General features: G+C 70.3%; 2 protein-coding genes across 2 annotated transcripts; both read left to right on the top strand.

The window, feature by feature from the left end:
- Positions 1-3051: 3051 nt before the first annotated feature.
- Positions 3052-5531, top strand: METTL1 (methyltransferase 1, tRNA methylguanosine). Its single transcript, XM_084303504.1, is given in 10 exon segments — positions 3052-3187; positions 3649-3716; positions 3719-3799; positions 4427-4611; positions 4723-4725; positions 4727-4837; positions 4934-5005; positions 5008-5037; positions 5142-5204; positions 5206-5531. Coding segments are annotated over 10 exon segments (795 nt in total). The 5' UTR covers positions 3052-3074; the 3' UTR covers positions 5275-5531.
- Positions 5532-6662: 1131 nt separating this feature from the next.
- Positions 6663-9181, top strand: CYP27B1 (cytochrome P450 family 27 subfamily B member 1; the record flags this gene model as incomplete). The annotated part of the gene is given in 9 exon segments (XM_084303641.1): positions 6663-6689; positions 6691-6762; positions 6765-6881; positions 7652-7669; positions 7672-7777; positions 7780-7798; positions 7800-7842; positions 9081-9129; positions 9132-9181. Coding segments are annotated over 9 exon segments (501 nt in total), but the record flags the coding sequence as incomplete, so codon positions are not given.

Raw genomic sequence — 9181 nt, forward strand, 5'->3', positions numbered from 1 at the left:
CCTTTCCTGGGGGGTCCCCTGCCCCCCTTTCACCCTCAGTTTGTGGGGGGGACCCCAGGCTTCCCTCGAGCACCTGCGGGGGGGGGGGCTGCTGGGTGTCCCCCCCATGGCTCAGAGGAGCCTCCCCTCCTGGGGGGCTGCAGCTTTTTGCCTTTTGGGGGGGGGGGGGGGCGATGGCATCGTAGTATGAAGGCCTTATACTAAAGCATAACCAACAGTGTTTGGTTACATTTGGGTTTGCTTTGTTTCATAATTGGTAGCTGGCATTCATGACCCCCCCACATGTTATTCTCAGCTATGTTGTCAGTCTCGGCCTTACCGGAGCTCGTAGGGCTGCCGAGGGTTGGCACTGCAGTATTTTCTGGAGTATTTTCCGCAGGCTGGATTCCCTGGACACTTTCTGACAATGCCTCATTTGGTCCTGGGGCCTAGCAGCATCCTCCTTTTTATTAGGATGAGTCCTCCCCTATCTGTTCCGTGTTCGTAAAATCTGACACGTTTCCTAGTACCCAGCTAGTATCGTCCGAGTTTGTTATATTTATAGATAGAACCTTGCGAATGTCTTCATTTCCGTGGAAGGTTCCCGTATATCCTATACCATGCCCTCGCCACCCGTAACGGGGGTCCAATTGTCGGTTACAACCTTGCGGCCCATATCCCACTTGTAAGAATTTATTCCGACCAGCCCCGAGTGGGTCTTACTACAAAAGACAATGAACAAACACTTATTGTGTATTACACCCCTCCTCTGCTGTATTACACCCCCCCCCGGCGCCCCCCTCCCTGCTGCCCCCTCCCCGCAGCCTGCCCCCGCTGCCCCCTCGGGTGTCCCCCCCCACCCTGCCACCCGCGGCTCAGCATCAAGTGAGGGGGGCGCGGGGACCCCCCCCGGGACCCCGGTGAGTGCGGGGGAAACTGAGGCACGGGCAGGGCGAGGGGGTCGGGGTGTGCAAGAGCGGGGGGCGTTTGCACGGGGTTGGGGGGTGAGGAGAGCTGGGGGCGATTGCACAGGGCATGGGGCAATTGTGTGGGGGCTGGGACAACTGCGCAAGGTGTTTGCCCCCGGGCGGGGCATTTGCAAAAGAACGGGGTGGGGGGGAGCAGTTACACCAGGAGGGGAGGAGGGGGGGGCAGTTACACCAGGTCGGGGCAGTTACACCAGGCCTGCCCTGTCCTGATGTCCCCAAGATGCTCCCCAGTGTCCCCTCCCGCATCAGTGCCGTCCCCTGTCACGTCCCGGTGTCCCCTGTCCCATCCTGGTGTCCCCCACCCTGTCCCAGTGTCCCCAGGCTTCTCCCCCATCTCCCCTCCTGCATCAATGCCATCCCCTGTCCTGTTCCAGTGTCCCCAGCCCCATCCCAGTGTCCCCCATTCCCCGTGTCCCCAGTGTTCCCAGTGTCCCCAGTGTCCCAGCACCGGGAGAGCCCCCAGCTCTCTGGGATCAGGCCCAGCCCCTGCCCGGTGGCAGCGGGGTGCGATGACCGGTAACCGGGGCACGCAGCCGGTGTGTCCCCCCCCCGGTGCCACCGGGGTAATGAGCAACCAGCCCCGGCCCGACCCCCCCGGGACCCCCGCGGCCGCCTGCGTCACCGCCGCGGCCCTGGGTCACCGCCCATGGCCCCGGGACCGGGCTCAGGCCCCGTGTCCCCCCCCCCCGCCGCCCTCCCCGTGACTTCCCCGTGACTCAGCCCCGTTCCTGGAAGGCCCCCGGGGCCCCGGTTCCCGACACGGCCCCCCCCCGGGGCCCTGTCCCCATCCCCCCCACACACCCCCCCGACGCATTTTGGGGACGGTTTCCCGGTTATGGGGGGTTGGGGGGGGGACGGACGGACGGGATGGACGGACGGACGGACAGCCCCGGGCCCGGTGTTGCTCAACCCCCCCCGGGGGCCTTCTCAGAAATCGCCCCCGGTTTCGCCGCAGCCCCGAATTCCCCTTCGGGCCTGCTGCCGGGAAGGGCCCGGCCGTGGAGCTGGGAGGACTGGGAGGACTGGGAGGCACTGGGAAGGGGGTGTAGGGGTGATCCTGGGGGGTCAGTGGGGACTGGGAGGCACTGGGAGGCACTGGGAGGCACTGGGGGCAAGAGGCCTGGCCCTGGGAAGGGCTGGGGGGAACAGGGTGGGAGCCATGGGGGGTTACTGGGAGGACTGGGAGGCACTGGGGGCACTGGGAAGGGCCCTGGGGGAGCGCTGAGGGGTGAGGGAGACACAATGGGGAGGACTGGGAGGAATGGGGAGCACTGGGGGACGCCGGAGGGGACATACTGGGGGAACTGGGGGGATGGGGAGCACTGGAGAGGACTGGAGACCACTGGAGAGCACTGGGAGAGGCACTAGAGTAGACTGGAGGTCACTGGGAGGCACTGGGGAACAGCAGTGGGGCACTGAGGAGCACTGGGAACAGTCAGGGGAGACACTGGGGAGTACTGGGGGGCAGTGGGGGTGCAGTGGCGGGGACTGGAAGGCACTGGGAAGCAGTGGGGGACACCAAGATGCAGAGCGTGCTGGTGGGGGGTACTGGGGAGCACTGGGAGGCACTGGAGAGCACTGATGGGATACTGGGAGGGACTGGAGATGACTGGGGGATGCTGGGGGAGCACAGGGGGACACTGGGGGAGCACCGGGGGGCACTGGGATTTACTGGGGGAGCACAAGGGGATACTGGGAGGTACTGAGGGGCACTGGGGTGGCACTGGAGGGCACTGTGGGGTAATGGAGGGTACTGGGGAGTACTGGGAGGCACTGGGGGAGCACAGGGGGGCACTGGGGGAGATTTGGGGGGGCACTGGGGGCTGCTGGGGGGCACTGGGAGGTACTGTGGGGGCACTGGGAGGAACTGGGGGGCACTAAGGGGGGCACTGGGATGTACTGGGAGGCACTGGGATGTACTGGGAGGCAGTGCCGTGCCTGGGCCTCACAGAGCACCCCGAGGGGCGGAGCCTGCCTAAGCCCCGCCCCGTCGCTACAGGTGCGCGCCCCGACCCCCCCCCTCCCGGCGGCCGTGACGTCAGCGCGCCGCGCCGCGCGGTGACGTCACCCAGCGGCGCCCGCCTCACGCCGCTCCTGGGGGCCGCCATGATGGCGGCGGCGGAGGCGGCGGAGGAGGAGGAGGCGGCGGCGCCCCCCCAGAAGCGGTTCTACCGGCAGCGGGCACACTCCAACCCGCTGGCCGACCACACGCTGCGCTAGTGAGTGCGCCGGGGTCCCCGCAAACGGCCCGGCCTCACCGGGAACCGGAGCACCGGGAACCGGCACCCCCCAGCGCAGCGCGGCCCGGCCCGGGAACGGAGGGAACCGGGACCCCCCCCTCACGGCCCGGTAGCACCGGGAACCCCCCCCCCCCCCCCCCCCTTCCCTCCTGGCTTGGCCAGGAGCTACCGGGAACCGGCCGGTACAGGGCCGGTATCACCGGGACCCCCCCCCCCCCTCACTTCCCGGTATCACCGGAACCCCCCCCCCCCTCACTTCCCGGTATCACCGAGCCCCCCCCCCTCACCCCCCCTCACAGCCCACCCAGACACCTCCGGGAGCCTCCCGGTTCCCGGTCCCGGTGTCTCAGCGCCCCCCCCCCCGCGGTGTCCGGTGATGGGGATCCCGGGGGGGGGGCTGCGGGACCCCCCCCGGTAGCAGCGGCCCCGTGTCCCCGCAGCCCCGCCAGGCCGCAGGACATGGACTGGGCCTCGCTGTTCCCGGCCTTCTTCCCCCCCGGTGCCCCCCCCCGCTGTGCCCGGTGCCGCCGCCGAGCCCCCCCCCCCAGGTGGAGTTCGCCGATGTGGGCTGCGGCTACGGGGGGCTGCTGGGTGAGTGGGGGGGGGGGAACCGGGGGAGGACCGGGGGGGACGTTTGAGGGTGGGGGGGGGGGCAACGGGGGGGGCCATTTGGGGTGGGGGCTACTTTGGGGTGGTGGCCCTGGGGGGGGGCTGTGGGGTAAATGGTGGGGGGGGGGGCGCAGGACTGGGGGGTGAGGGGGGCCGCGGGGGGGCACCAAGAGGGACGTTTTGGGGTGGGGGGGAGCTGGGGGGGCACCAGGGGGAACATTTTGGGGTGGGGAGGGTCGTTGGGGGGGCACCAGGGGGGGACATTTTGGGGGGACGGGGGCCCGAGGGATCAACGAGAGGACATTTTGGGGTGAAGTGGGCTTGGGGGGGGGCACCGGGGAGGAACATTTGGGGTTTTGTGTGGCCGGGGGGGCACTGGGGGGGGCATTTTGGGGGTTTGTGGTGCCGGGGGGGGGGTGTCGCATTTTGGGGCAGGAACTTCTCCAGCACCATTCCCCGCGGCAACACCCGGCAGCGAGCCGGGAGCTCCAGCAACCCGGCTGATCGGACGGGGACACAAACTGGGGTGCGCGTGCATGCAGAGGGGGGTCCCGCTGACCCCCCCTCACCCCCCCACGGACCCCCCCCCCGCCCCCCTTCCCCCCGCAGTGGAGCTGTCGGCGCTGTTCCCCCGCTCGCTGGCGCTGGGCCTGGAGCTGCGGCTGAAGGTCAGCGCCTTCGCCCGGCACCGCATCCGCGCCCTGCGCGCCGCGCACCCGGGGCGCTTCCAGAACATCGCCTGCCTGCGCGCCAACGCCATGAAGCACCTGCCCCACTTCTTCCACAAAGGCCAGGTGGGCTCCCCAAAAAACACCCCTCGAGCGGGGGGGGGGGCGGGGCTCGTGTGCTGTAAGACGCCTCCCCCCCCCCCCCGTTGTTATTTTTGTTTCCCCCCCCCCCTCCAGCTCAAGCAAGATGTTCTTCCTCTTCCCCGACCCCCACTTCAAGCGCACCAAGCACAAGTGGCGCATCATCAGCGCGGCGCTGCTGGCTGACTACGGCTACGTGCTGCGCCCGGGGGTGAGCCCCAAATCCCTCTGCCCCCCCCCCCCCCCCCCATCCCGTTTTACCCCCGTTTTACCCCCGTTTCACCACAATTTTCCCCCCCCCCCCCAGGGCCTGGCGTACACCATCACGGACGTGCCGGAGGTGCACGAGTGGATGGCGCGCCACATCCGCGCCCACCCGCACCTCTCGAGGAGGTGCCGCTGGAGGAGCTGGTGAGCGAACGGGAGGGGGGGGGGGGAGCCCGTGGGACCCCCACAGGTCCCTGTGACCCCCCCAGGGTCTCTGTGACCCCCCCCCCCCCCCCGTGTGTCGGCAGAGCCAGGACCCGGTGGTGGCGCGGCTGGCCACGTGCACGGAGGAGGGCCGCAAGGTGCAGCGCCGGCGGCGGCAGGACCTTCCCCGCCGTCTTCCGACGCGTCCCGGACCCGGCCCTGGGGGACGAGGCGTGATTTTTGGGGGGGGGGGGGGGACACGGGGGGGGGCGCACCAGGAATGGGGACACCACCTCGGGTCCCTCCCGGCCCCCCCCGGGACCTTCCTGCCACTGCAGGGCCACCCCCGGGGTCTCTCCCCCCACCCTGGGGTCTCTCCCCCCCCACCCCAGGGTCCCCCCCCCGCTGTCCCTGTCCCCCCCCACCTTGGAGTCCCCCCCCCCGGGGGTCCCCCCTCCCCCCCCATCCCCACGCTCTCAGTTCAGAATAAAGCAGCCCCCCCCCCAGGCGTCATCTGCGGCTCCGTCTCTCCTCAAACCCCCCCCCCTTGTGCCCCCCCTGAGAATTTCGGGTCTCCAATTTGGCCAGGGGGGGCTCCACCACCCCTCTGCCCCCCTCCAAAAAAAACCTGCCCCCCCCCCCTCCAAAATCCCTCGCCCTGCCTCAGTTTCCCCCTGGCCGCCGTTCAGGTGTGAGCTCACCCCCAGGAAACCCCCCCCCGGGTGTTCCTGCCCCCCCCCCCCCACCGCCCCCCCCCCAGCCGCCAGGTCCCCGGGGCCCCGTTCCTGTCCCGTCCCCCCTCCCCCGTTGCCCCCCCCCCCCCGCGGGTGTTTTCCACGGGCCGGCCGCTTCCTGTGTCGCAAGGCGGGTAATTCCCGAGAAATCAGGGGCTGGGGGGGGGGGCACCCATTTTCCCTCCCCCCCCCCCCCCCACCTCATAAATCCCCCCCCCCAGGGCACGCAGCTGCCCGCCCCGCTCCCTTCCTCCTCCTCCCAGTTTCCTCCTCGGACTGGTTGAACTGGGGCCCCAGTATAGGCCCAGTATGGGGGGGGGGGGTGCTCCCCAGTTTCCTTGCCCCCCCCCCCATCACCACCCCCATGTGGGGGGGGGCACAACACATTGCCCCCCCCTCCCTAAAAAAAAAGATAAACCCCCCGGGCTGCCTCCCAGTTCAGGGGTACTGGGAACCAGTATGACCAGTATGGGACTGGTGGGGGGGTGCTGGGGGGGTCTTGGGGGGGGTCAATCACGCTGGGGGGGGGGGGGTTAATGATGTGGGGGGGGGTCATGGGGGGGCGTCACCGAGTTGGGGGGGGGCATTGGGGGGTCGTGGGGGGGGTGCCCACCCATGGCCGTGCCTCGCGGGGGGGTCCCATTTTGTCTCCCCCCCCCGTGCAATTGGGTGGGGGGTGGGGCCTCCATTTGGGGGCGTGGCTTATGGGCCAGTGGGCGGGGCTTACGGAGAGGGGGCGGGGCTTGCGGGGCTCCACGTGGGTGCCTATAAAGCTCCGGGGAGCGATGCCGCCCGCTCAGTCGAGGCCGGTTCCCTGACCCCCCCCCGGACCCCCCCGGGCCGTGTCTGTGACCCCCCTGAGCCCCCCCGAGCCCCCCCCAGCCCCCCGCCATGCCGCAGAGCCTTCGCCTCCCCTCCCCGGGCCGCCCTCCTCGCCCGCTGCCTGCCCGAGCTGGGGGGCCCCCCCTCGCCCCCTGCCCCCCCCCGTCTCCCCCCCCCGCAGCCCCCCAGGGGCTCCGCAGCCTGGCCGAGATGCCCGGGCCCAGCCCCCCCGCCTTCATCTACGACCTCCTCTGCCGGGGGGGCCTCCGGAGGCTGCACGAGCTGCAGGTAAAAGGGGGGGGCAAGGTGGGGGTCTCCCAGGGCTGGGGGCATGGGGGGGACAAGGGGACCCCGGCCCTATTTTATTTTTTAGGGGGGCAACCCCGTTCTCGCCATCCTGGGGGGCTTGGGAAGGGCTGGTGGGAGGGGGGCACTGTCCTGGGGTGTGGGTGGGACGGGGGGGCCCTTGCTGGGGCAGAAGAGAGCTGGGTCAGGGGGACGTGGACGGGGCAGGGGACCCCCCAGTGCCACCTTGGGGGGGATTGAGGGTGGTAGGGGACCCCCAGCTCCACCTCTAGGGGGGTTCAGGATGACAGGGGGACCCCCAGTGTCACATTTGGGGGCTTGAGGGTAGCAGGGGACCCCCAGTGTCAGGTCTGGGGGGCTTCAGGGTGCCAGGGACCCCCAGTACCACTTTTGGAGGGCCTTGAGGGTGATGGGGGGACCCCCAGTGCCACTTTGGAGGGGTTTGAAGGTAGTAGGAGACGCCCAGTGTCACGTCTGGGGGGGCTTGAGGTTAATAGGGGACCCCAGCACCACCTCTGGGGGGGTTGAGGGTACTAAGAGCCCCCCAGTGCCCACCTTGGGGGGGGCTTGAGGGTAGCAGGGGAACCCCCGGTGTCAGGTCTGGGGGGGCTTGAGGGTAGTAGGGGACCCCAGCACCACCTCGGGGGGGGGGACTTATGGCTAATGGGGAGCCCCACGGCGGTGCTCGGAGGGTTGGGGGTGGGCTGGGGGGGGGGGGGCTGCTGCCCACGGTGCCCCCCGTGCCCCCGCAGGTGGAAGGCCCGGGCGCGGGTACGGGCCGGTGTGGAAGGGCAGCTTCGGGCCCATCCTGACCGTGCACGTGGCCGAGGCCGGGCTGATCCGCGAGGTGCTGAGCCAGGAGGGGCCCTGCCCCGTGCGCTCCACCTCTCCTCATGGAAGATTACCGCACTGCCGCGGGCACGCCTGCGGGCTGCTGACCGCAGTGAGTGGGGCTGGGGGGCTGGGGGGGGGGCTGGGGGGTGAAAATGGGGGGCTTGGGGGGTGAAAATTGGGGGCTGGGGGGTGAAAATTGGGGGGCTTGGGGGGGGTTTGGGGGGCTGGGGGGTGAAAATTGGGGGCTGGGGAGTGAGAATTGGGGGCTGGGGGGGTGTTTGGGGGGCTGGGGGGTGAAAATTGGGGGCTTGGGGGGGGTTTGGGGAGCTGGAGGGGGGGTTTAGGGGGCTGGGGGATGCAAGGGGGGGAGATGGGGAGGGGCACAGGGGTCTGGGGGGTGCAAATTGGGGGCTGGGGGCTGTAGGTGGGGGTTTGGTGGGGGTGTTTGGAGGGCTGGGGGGTGCAAGAGGGGGAGCTGGGGAGGGGACCTTGAGGGTCTGGGGGGCTGCAAATCAGGGTCTGGGGGGTGCAGATCGGGGCCTTAGGGGCTGCAGATTGGGGTCTGGGAGCACAAATTGGGGTCTAGGGGGCTGCAGATGGGGTCTGGGGGCTGCAGATGGGGTCTGGGGGCTGTGTCTGGGGCCGGGGAGCCCCTGCCCCATCCCGCTGTGCCCACACCCCTTCTGGGAAGCGCTGGGGCTCCCAACGTGACTCAGCTGTGATTCAGGCCCCCCCCCAGCCCCGCCACCCCCCCCCTTTTCCCCAGCCCCCCCCCAGCCCCCAGCGCAGGATGTGAGTAACCCCAGGGGTGCGCCGCTGCCGCCCGCGTGGGCAGGGGGCCGGGCACGGAGCCCCGGGGCATGGGCACGGCCCCAAAGGCAGCCCCCTGACCCTTTGGGCTGGCCCCCACCCCATGGGGAGCCCCCCGACCCCTTGCTCAGCCCCCCAACTTCTTGCCCAGCCTCCCGACCCTACAAGCAGCCCCCCAACCCCATGCCCAGCCCCCTGACCCTACAAAGCAGCCCCTCAGCTCTCCTGACCCTATGTGCAGCCCCCTGACCCTACAAGCAGCTCCTCAGCCCCCCCGACCCTATATGCAGCCTCCCAAACCCCGTGCTCCAGCCCCCTAACCCTACAAGCAGCCCCCCAGCCCCCCACCATCCCATGCACCCCCCCGGGCCCCCGAGCTGCTCCCCACGGCGCGCCGTTTGGCACCTTCCCTGGCGGCGGCACCGGGGACGTGCACGGGCGCGTAGGGCCGCGGGCGCTGACGTCCCCGCGCGTCACCCGCGTGTGTGTGTGTGTGCCCCCCCCTCACCCCCCATCCCTTTCTGTGCCCCCCCCAGGGAGGGCGAGGAGTGGCAGCGGCTGCGCAGCCTCGTGGGGCGCCTCCTGCTGCGCCGCGGGCGGCCGAAGCGTACGCGGGGCCGGTGGGGGCCGTGGTGGGC

The sequence above is a fragment of the Netta rufina genome (assembly GCF_964035555.1).
Source record: "Netta rufina genome assembly, chromosome: 30".
NCBI classification, from domain to species: domain Eukaryota; kingdom Metazoa; phylum Chordata; class Aves; order Anseriformes; family Anatidae; genus Netta; species Netta rufina.